Here is a 17,339-nt window from a genome sequence, read left to right as displayed (position 1 = left end):
TATATTATAATGCTGGTTGGCCACATTTCTGGTGCTAGTTAGATACTACTTCTGTTTCTGTACGTAGGAGAGTGTCCTTTGAGAGTGTCCTTTTAAATCCAAAAATATTTTGTGTGATTTGCCATGGTAAGCTGCTTTTGAAGCGCTTAGTAGGGTGCTTAACTAAAATGGAGACTGTTTTAATGAAAAATATTAATAAGAAATTCTGAAAATACTATGAGTCTAAAGTTCTTTCATGATGCTGTCCTATCGTAGTAACACTACTTGAGCTCTAGAAATAATTTGCTTTTGTAATACTGCTACTTCACATTTTCATGTATGTTGTACTTGAAAGTAGCAAGTAGCAAAAACTTTCTCCCTTCTGTGTTCAAAAACTTTATGGAAAAAAGAAGGTAAAGAGTTACCTTTATTTGTGTTGTATGTTTAGGTGGAAAACTTGGATGCCCAGGTAACTGAAGAACATAGATATAGAGGAATACAATGTAAATCTTCGGGAGCAATGGATAAAGAAGAATGTAAGTGATACAGAACTACACGAATTTGTGTAAAACTTTTCTTCTGTGATCAGACCATAACATGGTATTTTGGATGAAAAAATGGATTATGGGGATTTCCAAACGCCAAAGTAATTGTTCTTCCTAAAACAGCTTTTAATATTACACGTAATATATTTGATTAAAATATGGTAACAAATTTAATACTGCACAAAAGAGTATTGTAGTAGCTTTTTTGATGGTAAGTGAACAAACTGTTTGTTTAGTATTTAAAATAATTACTAATTTTATCATTTTTAAATAAAACACAGAGAAGGAATATAAAGCTGAGGAAAGGTGATCATCAGAGGCCATTCAACAGGCTTTCCAGGCTGGATGTTTCCTTCTGTTAGACTGGAAAGAACTAAGTTTTAGTGTAACCTTTTATCTGTATAGAAGCAAAAAGTGAGAAGTCAGTCCATTGAATGACATAAATATTTCTAAGTTAAAGTTAGATAAAGTTAATTTAAAAATAAGTTAGACGTTTTGTTGTCAGAATATTTACGAGACTATGTAATATGTATTCAAGTTCTGACCTCAACCGATTTTGTCTTTTTAGCATCAGAACAATTAAAAAAAAAAGATAATTAATTAATGTCTTTTTTAATATCAGTTTTTATTCTGCTTCTAAGAATTTTTGTTTGATGAAGGGATAATTAGAAGCCATGCTGTATTCATTATACTGTCCCATATAGCATTAACTGCTTTCTCTGTCTCTGGGTGAGTTGAAGTTAAAGTTGATGTTTTATTTCTTGATGTTGTACCTGTCAAATTTACATTTTGAGCTTATATTTAAAAACAAACAAACAAAAAAAACCCAAACCTGACTGGTAACATACAAGAAACATGGAAGTCTTTTTCTTTTCCCTTTTCACAGAACATTTAGCATAACTTTCTGTTCATATTTTTGTAAATAAGATGCTGCTTTTCAGAATCTTTTGAGTCACGCTAATGATGAGCTGATATAAAAGTGGCATCAAAATCTGACAAATTCAGAAGGCACTTTTCTTAACACTTGAGCTGTTGTTTGTTTTTGCAGACAACCAATTGAGCACTCAGGATGTGAGAAAAGATGATGAACAAAGTCAGTGTTCCAAAACGAAACCTGATAACATCAAGGTATTTTCAAGAACAGTTTTCTTAATGTTCTGTAGTCGTAGTGTAAACAGGATGGAAGTCTTAAGTTTTTATTTCTGTAGCAGTTTATTTTGGGAGATATTTACATGGTTAACTGTAAACTACTTCTGCATTGTCTTGAATACAAAATAACTGACTATAGAAACAATAGTCACTTTTCAAGGGGGAGACAATTTTTTGAAAAAAGGGATCTGTGCTGTTGTGCACAGCACCTGAATCCATTTGAGCTGTGGTAGACCGATTTGCACAATAGTTAGGAACCTGGGATCACATGGAGCATTGTTGGATCCCAGGTATCCAGTCAGTTCAGCATCTTCGTGGTCACACTGATCTGAGATCTGCAGGAGGGCATCAGACTTCACCAGAGTTCTGGGTTTGCACTGATCCCTTCTAGGTCAAAACAGGAATTCAGGACAAAATAGACGTTCCTTCTAAGAGTACATACAGAAAATTTGGGACTATCTCACCCATTGATTTTGATGAAGCTTCTCAGCATCAGAGTTTTTAAAAGGCATTGCAAAATCTTGATGAATTAAATTACTACTTGTGTATTAAGGTGTGGTGGGTTTTTTGTGTGGTGGCTTGTTTTTGGGTTTTTTTCTTAGTATAAGTAACTGGTAATGATCTTTAATTTGTAGTAAGATGTTCTTTTCTTTGTTGTTTCAAAATAATGTAGGAAGTTATTTCAGGCGATACAACAGAAGTATCCAAAGAAACTGATGTAAAACATGCACCTCTTGAAAGTACTATGGAAGAAAAAGGTAATAAAACTGCCCATTGTGGGTGATTTTCAAAACCCATACTGAATGCTAATTTATTTTCATTTGAATGATTCTGAGAGAAGTTAGGAACTTGATCCCAGTTTGATACCAGCAACTTTGATGACAGCACATACTTGTGTATATTCTCTAGTTGCTGTCTGTTCTGTTACTGCTATGAAATAATGCATTAATCCTAGTTCTTTTAATGGTGAGAGCAGATTTATGCTTCTGCTGTGCTATCACCCATATACTCTTATTGCTTCAGTGTGTACCTTAGGTAGGAAAGCTAATTGGAAATAAGCAGCTGGATAGGGAAATAGCACAGTTGGGGTATGTGACAAGAAGAACTTCTCCTAACTGACCACAAATAAGAGGCGTCCTTCCATAGAAAAAAGCCATTACATATTCACCATCAAAATCAATCCTATTTGTTTCTGTAGAGAAACCAACCAGGAAAGAGTGCACAAGTTGCACTGTCGTAGGTGACTTATTAATTGCACTGAAATAAATAATAAAAGATGATGTGTCCACAGTGTTAATATTGGCTTTGCTGTAACTTTAGTCTGTCTTTGTATGAACACTCTTGACTATCTTCCCTAATGTGAGTTGGACCTATTAATAGTTTTCTCTCTTCAGTGAGCATGTTGACAAGTCTGAAACTGTTCTGCAATGACCTTGCATCTTTAGCTTCCTGTTTCATGTAACATGGGAGAAAATTGAACAGTGGCTTGTATTTATCTTAGCATTGTACAGTCAGTCACACTCTTGAGCTTTTGTTTTTACCTTAAATTAGAAAACCTGTCTAACTCATCTAGTGTTAGGGAAACATTTGAGATCAATATGTTGTTGCTACAAGGTAAATAGTGTTAATTTCTCATGGGTGTTTTTAGGTAATTTTGGGCTACAGAATGAAATAATGCTTTTAGTGCAGAAGTTGTGGCTTGTGCCATTGTCTAATAAAACAAAGGTGTACAATTTCTTTCTTGATTTTTTTTTTTATGTGTGAAGATGAATTTACCATTGAACAGGAAATGTCTGAAAAAGAAAAACATGGTCTAGAATCAAATGAAAATTCTCCAGAGGTGAGTTAACTAACTGAGATAATGCAAGTTCACACTGAAAATAACGTCTTTGTATTTTGTTGACAGCAATATTAAAACTTTAACTTCATCAACACAGAAATAGCTGTGAAAATTTATGTTTGGTACTGTGAAGTACCAAAGACTCGTGTCAAAAAATAGAAACTCATAGACCACAGGACATCAGTGGTTGATAACTGAAGTAGAAGTAACTCTCTTCCTACATTTAATAGTACTTGCAGTTGTTTCTTTTCAGCTATATCAATGGATTTCATGACAAGTGGTGCCTTTTCCTATGGAACCTGCTTCATCAATATTTTTAAACTGACGAGCACTACTTCTGACACTATCATCTTTGTATTATATTGCTCAAATGCTAAATGTCAATTACAGTAACTAAAATATTTTTGTCCTTTACTTTTAATAGGAAAATCAGCCTGTAATAGTGAAACGGAAAAGGGGAAGGCCCCGTAAATACCCTCTTGAAGCTGTACAGCCTGGTGGTAAGTAGTTCATAATACTTGCGTGGAAAAACAAGGAAAACAGTGATGTTCAAGTTCTGAATTCGTATTTCTTCCCTCAGGTGGGGAGTCAAAAGCTGATATGAGCACTGGGAATGTAAGTGCCTTTATTTTGTTTGGGTGCATTTAAACACAGTAATTCAAGAGCCATTTATCTGTTTAACATTTAACAGTATTTCAGAAACATCTTATGGAAAACTTGATAGTTGAGTTCAGTCTAAGCAAACAAAAACTATTAATAGTATCTCCTAATATAACTGAGCTTTGTAAGCAAAATATACTGTTAAGTCAGAGCACAGCAAATAACCTGGCAGAATCAAACTTAGTACAACATACTTAGTACAAATCTGAGTATTACACTGGCTAGCAATATACCTGTGCGCAGGGTGAAATTCTGATTGTGCACGTCTTCTAATTTGTGCTGAGAGTAATTTTGGCCTGGAGATCAAGGGTGACTTAGTTTGAAAACTTGAGATTTTTTTTTTTTCTCTCTAGTGAACCTTATAATAATAATAGCTTATAGTAACTCTCAATATTTGTAAAATAAAATATTGTGTAACGCATTTGTACTATCTAGATTACAATGTGTACAGTGTATTCAGAAAATAGAGACATGCTGGCTAGTGACTCATGAAGCTCAGAGCTCTATCTTTTAAAGCTCAGCAGGATATTAATTTCTTAATCCCATGAAGTACTTTCACTGCTAAAAAAGTATTCTGTTGGCAGTGTTTCTGTAATCCAGTTGGATTAGAGTAGTAATGGATCAGGATATTTGTACAGAGTTCAACTAGTTGGATTTATTCTGGTGGAAGGCTCCTCTCTTGGGAATTCCTGTATGTCAGGAATGTTACGGCTTAGAAAGGGGTGATCTTTTTTAAAAAAGAAGTTGTACTGAAACTCATTTTCTGACTGCTTGCCTGGTGAAATGCCAACTGGCATGGGTGTCAGAAGTCTTGAGAATTTACCTAGGCTATAGACAGCAGGAGTTCTTGTCCCTGCTTGTTCTATCCCTGCAGCATTTCAGGCAGCCATTTAAGTCCTATCCCTTCTACAGGTCTGGTGGAGTTTTGCTTCTGAATTCCTAATCTTTCCTTATCAATTTTTTTTTTCCCCCAATATAAATTTAATCAAAAATAAGTTGAACTGGTGTGGTTTTTGGTGTTTGGGGTTTTTTTGCTTTGTTTTTTGGGGGGTTGGTTTGTTTGTGTTCAAATAAGAATTAAAACTAATTTTTAAATTCCCCTCAGAAATAGATATAACTTGGGACCCTCAGTACTGGAACAGAATCATCTTGTTCTAGTTCGACTCTTTTAAAGGTCTTGTACCTCTTAGTGATGACTGATGGGTGTGTCAGTCAGTTACAGGCTGGCTCCAGGAGGAGCGATATCTGCCCTCCATCTGAGATAATGGTTCTGTAAGGGTGAGATACTATCTTTTCATGACAGTTTTCCCTAGGCTGCTTTGAGAACATGTTGCTACTTCAAAGATGCATAGACATCCTAGGGTAGCTGGTGATGAAAGCAACTGTATTTTTTTGGACAGTCCTCATAGGAGACTACGTAATTATACGTAGCTCTTTCTGCATTCTGAATAAATACAAAATTCTGGTGATTTATAATTCTGCAAATCTGTATGTGTTACTACATAAATTGACTGCACTGAACTTTTGTTGTATTGTTGATAATTAAATTTTCAGAAATGTATTTGACTTAAACTGTTTTTAACTTTGTTATTTTTATTGCAATTACTTTAGTGTCAATTAGGTTACTGAAACTACTATGATTTCTTTTGTTTAGGGGCTGATTTGACTCATTTCAAATTTTTACTGTAAATTGAAAAATGCTTGCTATTATTAAGAAACTTAATACCGACTTTCTGTATGCTCATTAGAATGTTCATGTTTTCTAGATTTGCAGATATGTCCTACTATGAATGGGAGCAAGTTTCTGTGTTTATGTAATACAATCCTGGATTTTTCTGATTTTCTTTAAATTAAGAAAAACACTTTTTTTTTTTTTTCAGCTGCAGTTTCCTATCTTTGTGAGTAGAGGAAAAATACCTGAAACAGGTAAGCAAATCGTATCTGCTTTAACAAGTAAAACAAAAGATGTAAGAATTAGAAGAGGATTTTCAAGAAAATCATGAGAGTCCTTCCTAAACATCACCTCTGGTAGTCAGTATTATCAACGTATGAAAACATCTGAGTAAAGTGAAGACTGAAGAACAGTGAAAACTTGTCTGTAATTCCTACTGAGTTTTAATTTTAAAAAAGAGCAGCTTGATAAGAACTTACTTCAAAGATGCAGCAGCGCTGTAAATTGTTGAGTAATGCATTACAGAATATACCAAGTAATTTGTTTGTGTGGATAGGCACATGGCAGAGCTTCAGAGGCAGGTAGCTATTCCATCAAACTTGTTCTTAGAGACTGTTTTCCATTTCTGCTTATTTTCTTTCATACGGTGACTATCAGTCACACTTACTACATTAACTTTTAAAATTTCAAATTTTGTTCACTTAACTGGATTATATGTGGATATGTGTCTGAAGAGCTTAGTGGTAGCTTGAGGAGATATTTCCCCCTTCACAACTGCTGTAAGATCTTTAGAAGAGGATCACTTAACTTTGCTCAGAAATGTACTTTTAGTGCTTCAGACTAAAGTCAAATAAAATTAGATACTTTTCTATTTCTCTTTCCTATTCAAACATCTGTGATTTGTAGGAGGTCAAACTTTGGTGAATTTTAGATGGCATAGTTAATTTTTCGTGTGTATGGACTCTGAACTGCACTGGTTGTTTAAATGTGTCTTTTTAATTCATAAACCATTCATAAAATAGACTTTAAAATCCATTCAGATGAAATGAAATCCAAGCAGATGAACTTGAAAGGCAGGTTAAAAATGGTTTGTAAATAAATATAAGCATTTATGCAACAAACCTGAGAAAAGTCTTTTTGACGTAACATCATAAGTTAACATTCATGTGAGAAAAGGGGTTTAAAAAAAAACTCAAATCTTCTGGAGTTTCCAAAAGTTTTGGTTTCTACAGAGATATTAATCTGGCTGCACTGCACATATGGACTATTTCCTATTTTCTCCGCGTTTGTTAAAATGTCGGCTTTAATTCATATGCTTCAGAATTGTCTCTGGAGGGTCAGCTGGTTTTGTGGTACTTGGTTTCTATCAACTGCAAAGGGAACAGACAAGAATGTGGGAAAGGTGTAAAAGTGCATTCAGGTTTGCTTTTTATTCAAAAGGGCAGGCACCTGACTGTGTACTTAAAGCTTAATTTAGTGTGTTAAGTAACATTTTGCTTTTCAGGTAAAAGGATGTTGATGTCACAGCAATATTAAGAAGAATGTATAAAGTGTATGAAATATTCTGTTAAACTTTTTTATCGTATGTTAGCACTCATGTGAGAAAAGGAGTTGAAAACCCCTGGCAGTGAAAAGAAAATAAAGTGGGATTCCTGTGTGTAGTTTGCTAATTCTAGTAATTTCTGGATGTTCTGCATAAGGGTTTGCGATAGGGACAGACTTGCATATAGAATGGGAAGCAGAGAGTTTCTTTTCAGTCAGTGCAACTCATACAGTTAAGAGGTATTTGGTTTCTGAAGGCAGAATCTTCCCTTAACACTGACACTGAACTTGAAACTAAAATTATTTTGCCCTTACCAGTGGTTGCTGCTGCAAAGTTAGTAAGATTTTTAAAAACTATAGCTTATTATTTTTATACTTGTCTTGAGGCGAAAGTACTACATTTTCACATCCTAAAGAGAGGATTGTGTCTATTAAGAAACGCCTGTCTTGTGCTTCTATGGAGTGTTCTTCAATCAAAAAACATTTTGCTACAAATTTGCCAGAATTTTGAAGTATCTGGTTTTTGAACACAACAGAACTAATAAATGTTGGTTATATGTTAGGCTTATTTTGTGTAAAATACTTAATACAGTGGACAGTCCTAGGTTTTACTGCTTTTCTTTACTGAATGGTTAAACATATTTATATTTCATTTGCTTTTGTGTAAAAGTTTTTCCCCATGACCTTAACAAAGGAAAAACAAAAAACTTGTGTGTGAATTTTAGAATATGTTTCTGCTCTTTGAGATCTATTTTTGATCTGTTGCATTGACATTCTTCTGTTTGTTCTATCAGTCTAACTGATAGTGGGTTTAGAGTTTGTCATCTTTTGTGTAGCTTTCAGAAAACAAAAATAGGCAGCAATTTTATGGCAGGGCAGAAGGGTATAAACACTTTCTTTTGTTTAGGTTGCTTCTCTCCTATTGCTAAGAATTTTTATCCTTGCAGTGTTGCAGATAATTCCATCTGACAAAGCTCAAAAGTGTTGTCAAAACTCTTTCTTATCATAGAGTTAGTCAGGGTAGAAGTGGTAAGCGTCTACCACAGAGAGAGGCCAAGTTGAGGCATGGATTGTGGAGTTATAAATGTATTTAACATACACAGGCCAGTCTGTAAGAAGTACTGAATTGGAAGTAAGAAGTAGTTTCGCAGAGAAAGTGATGTAATTTGCATACCAGGTATTAGATGGGTTTTAAATACTGTCTTTTTGAACTACAGCCATCTTGGTGCTTAGCCATGGGTATAGTTCAGCACTAGAATAGATTGCCTGGAGGGACCCTGTTCTTGGAGACTTTCAAATTGGATTGAACAAGATCTTGAGCACTATGATCAGATCAGTTAATTTAACCATGCTTTGAACAGGAGGTTGGACTAGATGACCTCCAGAAGCCCCTTCCAAGCTAAGTTTTTCTGTGTTTCTGTAATTGGTTGACAGTAGTTGAAAGGGGTAAGTAACTTCTGCTTTTCTATTAAAACAAAACAGCTTATGCCACAAAGCAATAAATAATGTCAGTCATATAAATATCTACTACTTTAAAAAAAAAGTGTCAGTCTCTGTATATAAAAAAAAAAAAAAAACACAACAAACCCATATTCTAAATTAGATACAGACTTTAAATTTGGATTTCTGAGCTGCTGTGGTGTATATGCAAAGTTGATGGTGTTCAGAAGAACTCCTTTTTAAACTGGTTATCAAAAGATTTGAAGTTCAGGATTAAGTTTTGTTCTTTCCTTGGTTTTAGGTACAGACATATCTGATAAGAAAGAAACAACAAATGTAAGTGCAGCCATTTTAATTTGTAAGTTTATAAGCAGGATGTAATGAAAAATATCTGTCTTCTATTTAAATTAAATTATTCTTGTCTTACTTGCTTCCATTTTATTTTTTCAGGAAGATGAAGCTGAGAAAGCAGAAATGATTGTGCGTAAAAGGGGGAGAAAGCCCAGGCGTTCTCTGGCTCAATCAGAGGAAACTGGTAAAAACATGAAACTGTTCTACTCCTGACAGAATGGGACGATATTACTGTGTCTTTCTGTTTACTAATAGCAACAAGATAAGCTTTATTCAATTTTCCTTTCTTGAGGAAAAATCATTGAGTTACAGCTAGTGTAAATATTATGTAAATATGTGTAAATTGCTGTAATCTCATGTCAGAATTGCTACATCCCAGATGCTTCTATAAAGCCTCATGAATTTTCTATGAATTCTGGCTACGAGCAGCATAAGTAAACTATGGTGAATGTATTAGCAAGATTAAGTCAAACAAGTGTGAATTAAAAATGTTGAAGCATAAAGGAAATGGAAAATTACTTACTTAAAGTGGGATTTGTGAATAGAATACCTTTTCTAAACTAAGTGTCCATATCCTTTTGGAGGGCTTTTGGAAACTTATAGCAGATATATAAAATTTTACATGGGCAGAAACACTGGAGCCAGAAAGAAAACGTCGGAAATTGACATCTTCTGAAGATGAACTAAAAGAGCAGGAGGAAGGTGAGGAAGAGGATGATGAGGAAGATGATGAAGCACATTCCGGGGCCACAACTAGATCAGCCACAAGATTAGAGGCTCAAAGGTAACCATGTGTAGAGACACCAATAGCAGGCTTTTTTCTACATTGTTCTTAATTGTTGTGGGGTTGATTTGTTCAGGTGATTTTTGCTGCCTTTTTTTTTTTTTTTTTTTTTTTTTTTTTTTTTTTTTAAAATGAGAGTTTCCCCAATAGTTTTGGTTCTAATACTTGTACTGCTCTTCTAAGGGTGAACAGACAAAAGAGGAGGTGGGAAAACTGTTAGGGTCTCAAAAGAGATATTTGAATATGTCAGAAGGTAAGAATTGATCTTGTTGACAGTCTTCATCCTAGTGATGACTCAGTAGTTGAGTCTAAAGGCACTTAGTTCTGATAGGTAAAAAGGGACCTCTGACTTGACTGTGCAATTCACCATTTGATATTTGGGGTTGGAACAAGGTGAAAATATAATTATCCATGCCCATTTCTTTTTCCCAAGTACTATCCAAGTTAAATACGTGAATCTGCAGTACTGGAGGGTTTAATTTCTCGTATGGTGATCTCTAAGCTCAGAAAGCAATTTTGCTGCAAAAGACTAGTGTGGTAGGAAGAGTTCTGTTTTCAAGCAGCCATTCTTCAACTCCATTAGCATAGGTCTGCCTTTTTTTAGGCAAACTGAATTATAGCAGAGCCATGAAGGTGATTAAGGGAGTGGAGCATCTCCCTTATGAGGAAAGGCTGAGGGAGCTGGGTCTCTTTAGCTTGGAGAAGAGGAGACTGAGGGGTGACCTCATTAATGTTTATAAATATGTAAAGGGCGAATGTCACGAGGATGGAGCCAGACTCTTCTCGGTGACAACCAATGATAAGACAAGGGGCAATGGGTACAAGCTGGAACACAGGAGTTTCCCCTTAAACTTGAGAAGAAACTTCTTTACAGTAAGGGTGACAGAGCACTGGAAGAAGCTGCCCAGGGAAGTTGTGGAGTCTCCTTCTCTGCAGAAATTCAAAACCCGCCCGAATGCCTTCCTGTGTGATCTTATTTAGGTGTTCCTGCTCCGGCAGGGGGACTGGACTAGATGATCTTTCGAGGTCCCTTCCAATCCCTAACATTCTGTGATTCTGTGATTCAGCCTCTTGACTTTGTTGTGGAAACAAAGAAAGATAGCAGCTTTAGGAAGTTTTAATTCATGCTGCTGCCTTGCAGAAGAGAATTATAGCCCAGGTTTTGTTTTTATGTTTGTAGTGAGATTTCTGTACATTCATCAGATTTACTTCATTCCTAAGGATATTGTATTATTTGTTAGCCTTGGGGGCCCATTTGAAGCACTGTTCACAGTGTGGTCTTGAATTCATCATTTCAGAGCTGTGGTGGTTTCACTTGGCTAGCAGCCAAATACCAAACAGCTGCTCACTCCCTCTTCCCCCACCCAGGGAATAGGGGAGAGAATTGGCAGGGTAAGGCTATGGAGACTCATAGATTGTGATAAGAACAACTTAGTAACTGAAATAAAATAGAATTTAAAATAATAATTATAACAAAAATGGTAATAATAGTAATAATAAAATATACAAATGAGTGTTGCACAGCTCAATTGCTCACCCATTCCTGGATAACGATCCTGCAGGAGCAGCAATCCTGAAACCAAAACCATAATCACAGAGGAGCAAGAGCCTGAGAGAGAGAGACAGAGACCTTCAGGAATATACTGAACATGACATTGTATGATACAGAATATCCCATTGGCATATCCAAATGCCAATTTAGGTTTACTAATTTTAATTTTCACCCTCCTCAGTCCCTTGCACCTGCGAAGTAGCAAAACACAGGGAAGTTGGGAAGTCCTTTGTCTTCCAGCGACAATTGAACACATTAGTATGTTATCAACATTCTTCTTATAACAAATCTATACTGAAACCAAAACACAGCGCTATTCCAGCCACTAAGAAGAAAACTAGCTCTGTCCCAGCCAAAAAAACAGGTTGAGAGATGAATCAGAAAGTTGTTATGTAGTCTTCATTAAATAAAAACTGTGAAGGTTTACCACTACCACTTAGTGAACAACAATTTTAGTAAAGGCAAAGGGACTTCCTTTAGTCTCGTGTAATTGTTAACTCTAAAATTGTAATAAAAGTTTAAATATTAGTGTTTTCATTCTGATTGCTTGTGGAAGCATATGTTTTTTAAATTTATAGGTTTGTTTGTTTTGTATATGAGGTTTCCAATGCTGTCTTTCTAGCTCCAAGTGTAACAAAGTATCTCTCTGTTAAGGTGCCGCAAACAGTCTGCATTTTATAAGTAGCATTGGGGAATAATTCTGTGTTAAGGGGCTGCTTCTTCATCTTCTTCATTGCTGGTTTATCAGTTCTTCTCACTTAAGTAACCTTTTTTCCAAACTATGAAGTTAATCATCAGTAACCAGTTTCTCATGTTTCTGAGCTGATGAATGCTGAAGCTAATATGAGTTCTTTCTTCACACCAGATAAGCAAATTATCTTTTCTTCTGCAGCCTGTTTACCTTTGCTTCTTTTGTTTCTCTGCTGGTACTACAAGCTAGTTTTTTTAAACATGAACACTTATGTACCAGTATTGCAGATTTTTGGAACTAGGATTTTTATTTAGTTAAGTACTAAATATTGTCAATAAAGTAGCCTTTTGATGCTACCCTCGATATGAAAATACACAGCTTGGCATTGCAGTTTGCATCTTGAAACATGCAAATGTTTTTTTTCACTGTTTCTTTTGGCAGCTTTGATTTACTTGTTGCAAATACTGTGCAGTCTAAATTTTCTGCACTTGGAATGCAAGAAAGTGACTTGGTAGAAGTATTTTGTTATATATACATTCATCATTCTTTTGTATTACAGAAAGCAGCCCAGCAAGCCAACCACACGTGCGACTTCTAAAGGCGGCAGTCCAAGTTCAGTTTCTCCTAGAAAACAACAGAACCTAGCAGCAAAAAAAAGATCTCCAAGTGATACAAAAATTAATAAATCTCCTCCGTTGACACAGTAAGTATTAAAGTTGAATCCACTTCACTGATTTGTTTTGGAAGAGACTACATTGATCCTTTCCCTATATGTAATATTCTGCTTCAGAATCTGAACAGCAGTCTGGCTTTGCTCTGTTCTGTTCTCTTGTGATATATAAAAGCTTTTAAAGGATTTTCTTCTGTTTACGTTTTTTCTTTTTCTTCCTTTCTTTAACATTTGGAAGACTAGAATTTTTTCTTTCTTCAGAAACCTTTTGGGAGAATCTGAAAGTGCTGTTATGCGGTATTTTAACTTGAGTTGTGATTCTTTTCTGAATGGGGAGGAGAGCAGCTGTAGTTCAGGTTAAAGCAACATATGGTCACGATTCTAATGCTTCAGAGATCTTTCTAAGATCAGCTTATAGAAGAGGAGAAACTCTGAGAGTCCTTATGTCAAGTTTTGAAAATGTTTCCCTCCTTCCTTGGTACACTTTTTAATTTTTTAAGTTGAGATCACAGTGTAAGGGGGAAGAGGAGAGCTCTAGCTCCAAATTCTACATCTGGAGCACTCTCAGACTTGCAGGATTAGTAAGCAGTACCCTGCTAAGTGTGATGGAAGTGCGCAAGGTCTCCCTATGGTCTGTGCTGGTATATAATGTTTTAGAAGTAAGCTTTTAAATGATATATCCTGGTAATTCATCAGAGATGGACAGTTAAATTCCATCCTCTAAACAGGATTGTGTCTGACCACCTTTTTTGTTTTGCAGATCCTACCATTGTTAAAATAGTTATTACTAATGCTTTTCAGGTTAAAGGTGCAGTCTACCAAGCGCAAAAGAGAAGACAGCCCAACAGTGGTACGAAGAAAAGGCCAGCAGAAAACAGAGGAGACACCACTAAAGAAAGCAAAACGATAATCTTTACCAGATAGTACTGTTCACGAAAGAGTCAAAAGACAAAAACCATCTGTGCTTCTATTTTTTTTTTAAAGCAAAGGGATTTGCACGTGCTTGTTTCAGAGCTCTAAGTTAATCAATGCAGTACTTTTAAGTTACATTTTAAACAGCTTTATAAACTATTGTTTATACAGAATATTATGTACATTTATTTCAGATGAAAAATAAGTTTACTTTGTATCTGAATGAAAACAAAGTAGTTATATATTTTATCACTGACTTGGAAAGTTGGGGTTTCCCAATGTGACGTGCTAATGCAGATGCTTCCAACCATGAGGCACCCCTGGGCCTACTAATACACTTTGTATATAAACTTGTAAAAATAGGTTGTATTTTACTCTGCGTATGAATCTAATCAACAATGGACATTTTATTTATTATATGGAAAGCATTGGTCTGTAAACTTTAGTATATACCGTAGGTTTTTTTAATTATATATTTTACATTCTATGCAGATGTCAGTAGGAAACTTCCCCTCTGCTCCTCCAGGGCTGCTAAAACCTGAAGTTCTCTAAAATATGCCCAGTTGGTAAAGTATTTTTCTCGCATGCATTAAAGTAGTTTAGCATAGTGAAAGGGACGTGGCTCCTTTCTGTTCACATCTGTGACAAAGTATAAAATTTAAAATGTAATCTTACTAGATTATATTTTCACTTGTGAATTTACTACCAACCTCAAGAAATAAATAGTATTAGGTTAGATTTATTCACAGTCAGCCAACACCACCCTGAAATGAAACAGTTTTATTTTGCAACTAAACACCCATTCTTTTAGTATTTGGTTTGGTTTTGTTTTTTGTTTGTTTCAACAAAGAGGGACCCATTGAAATCAAATGTCACTTCTCCTCACTATAGAGCTTCAGCATTTTATGTTACATTTTGTACACAGGTATTAAAAATAGAACCTGGTATTATTGCCAGACTCTTTTTTTTAATGTATATTAACTCTGGTAAGAGCAAATGTTCAAGTGAAATTGTATATAAAGTTAAACTTTTCTTATGATCAAATGTGTCTCTTGTTATGATGTGATGAGTTGCCAAACAATCTGAGATTATTTTAAGTGTTTTGTTGATATTCTGGTTTATAATTAAAAAGGATTGGGGGCGGGGGGGGGATTATTTTACTTTTCTTTTTTCTTTTTTTTCTCTTTTTTCCTTTTGTGAAGTTTTTTTGAACTTGTTGTAAGGCAGATGTTTCCGTCAGATATTCTGCTTGGTTTCTTACTGAGATTTTTATATAAAAATTATAAAATGTTTGCCAAAAATCTGAGTTGCCATATTTTATTATCCTTTATTTGTATTGTTGTGGAACTTGTTTTTACAAATGTATTTGGTTGGAGCGATGTCTGTAAGCTTTCCCTGATTCGTGTGTTTTAAGTGTTTACAGGTGCTTATATTTTAGGTATATAAATAGTATGGAAAGGACCTAACAATTTACCAGGCTTAATACACTGTAAAAGCAGGAGCCCACATAATGTTTTTCCTAAGGAAACTTGAGTCTAAAAAGAAAAAAACTCCTTTGTCTGAAGTTTACTCTTTTTTATTTCTACCTTAACTCTGCTGCTGTACTAATATATATTATGCTAACATTCTGCTGATATATACCTATATATTACTAACACTAATGTTTATGCACTTCATATGCAGTTTTAGGATAAGTTGACTCTTTTCTTTTTTTTCTTTTTTTTTTTTTTTTCCCTGTTTGTCCCCTGCAGTATGCATAGACCAAAACTGTATATTTCTTCTCAGCCTTTTTTCTGTAAGGCTAAACAGGCTGAACTTTTTGGTTTTCAATCGGTACTTTCTAGACTTTTGATTCTATTTGGAGTCCTCCCCTGCATCTGTTCTGGTTTTGTTTCCTTACACCTGAATTCAGTAGTGAGATTGCTGAGGAGGTTCCTAAGGAAGCCCCCCACCCCACTGCACATTATCATTGTTTCTTCTTCTCTCTCTCTGCTGGTAGTACCTCTCGTACCACAGTACAATTTATATTTGCCTGTTTTACAGGCACCTCTCCTCTGATGGATTACAATGATTGACAAAGCTCCTGCTCCGAAGTATTGGATCCTCTTCACTCTCTGTTGTCTAATGATCACAGTAGAGAAATACAAACCTGAAGATAAATGACAATCTATGAGAGTTAACCTGCTTAGAAGGTCTTCTACTATCATTCCCCTTAGTGATGGATAACATTTAGGAAAATGCTCTTGTCTGTGGAATGTATCTTTGATCATTCATTAAATTAATCCATAATATGAAGGCATTAAAGGAAGTATCTTCTACTGGGAGAGCACCTTTTACTTAAAGGAGGGGAGTGCCAGTTCCACAAACTATGTTAACTTGCTCACACTTCACTCGCTGCATGGTGGTATGAGAACAGCATCTTCTTGTTCCTTTTCAACAAAATAGATGTTTCTGCCAGGCCACATCACTGTCAGTCTTTGTCTGGATTTTTTTTTTTTCTTTGCTTAATAGTTTCAAGTGCCTGTTCTCTAAATTACTGTTATGCTTTACAGGTACAGTAGTGGTCTGCTATATTTAAGCACAACTTGGGCACTGAATGTTTACAGTTTCCAAGTTTTTCATGCATTCTGTCTACCAGAGCCCTTCCTGAGCACAAGGAAGGAAGAGGGGTAAGGAATCAGTTTTCCCTTAGGTGCAGAAGGCACAACCATCTTGTTCAGAAGTTAGGCTTGTTGTCCAACTTGAACCTTGACATATGTATAATGCAACTATACTTTCCTACCCAGTGCAAATTTAGAGCTCAGGGAAAAAAATACTGTTCTGTACCATGATGGAACAGTATGTCCTGAAAGTGTTTTATGGAGAGATTTGCTCAAGGCAGTTTGTTACCACCTTTAGTGCAATAACATAGCTACCCCACAACCCAAATACATTTCTAAACCACTTCGCTATTTTTTTAATGTTATGGTGGTTGTTTTTTCTTCCACCTACTTCTCTTGGAACTCCTTCATTTCTCTGAATATTAAAATATTGAGTGAACTAGAGACATCCTGATGGAAGATGGAGTTCAAGTTCCCCTGCTGAGCCTTACAGAACAAGAACTTGAATCATGCTTACCATACCTCAGCGGTCTGTGTTAACCAGCTGACTATTGGCTAGTTGTCAGTATCCCTTAATACTTTCTGGAGCATTCTACTTAAAGGTTTTTTATATCTCTTCATTGTCTTCAACCTAAGATACCATGGGGTTATCTACCAAATAGATTTTAAATCACACAAATGGATTTTGTTTGGTTGGGGGTTTTTTGTGGTGGTGGGTTTGTTGGTTTTTTTTAAACCAACTAAAGGGCCACCATTAAAAGTTAATTTGCAGTTTTATTTTTTGATGGGTCTGGCAAGCTTGTAACTCTTGCAACTGGCAAAATTTCCAAAGTCAGTAGGTGCACTCAAAAGCTGGGGCAAAGTTTTTGCTGATGCTGGCAGATCTCTGAATGCCTCAATTTTCTATTCCAGCAGCTTCCCCAGTAACACATCTACTTCTCAGTTGTGGTTT

General features: G+C 35.5%; 1 protein-coding gene across 1 annotated transcript; it reads left to right on the top strand.

The window, feature by feature from the left end:
- Positions 1 to 427: 427 nt before the first annotated feature.
- LOC104520214 (biorientation of chromosomes in cell division protein 1-like 1) lies at positions 428 to 14,353 on the top strand (the record flags this gene model as incomplete). Its single annotated transcript, XM_029086838.1, has 10 exons — positions 428 to 515; positions 1,573 to 1,652; positions 2,347 to 2,431; positions 3,440 to 3,513; positions 3,938 to 4,013; positions 9,129 to 9,163; positions 9,278 to 9,362; positions 9,809 to 9,962; positions 12,765 to 12,908; positions 13,677 to 14,353. Coding segments are annotated over 10 exons (930 nt in total), but the record flags the coding sequence as incomplete, so codon positions are not given.
- Positions 14,354 to 17,339: the final 2,986 nt, after the last annotated feature.

The sequence above is a fragment of the Antrostomus carolinensis genome, unplaced genomic scaffold (assembly GCF_000700745.2).
Source record: "Antrostomus carolinensis isolate BGI_N321 unplaced genomic scaffold, ASM70074v2 scaffold14799, whole genome shotgun sequence".
Lineage (NCBI taxonomy): Eukaryota > Metazoa > Chordata > Aves > Caprimulgiformes > Caprimulgidae > Antrostomus > Antrostomus carolinensis.
This window is presented reverse-complemented; position numbering and strand designations above follow the sequence as displayed.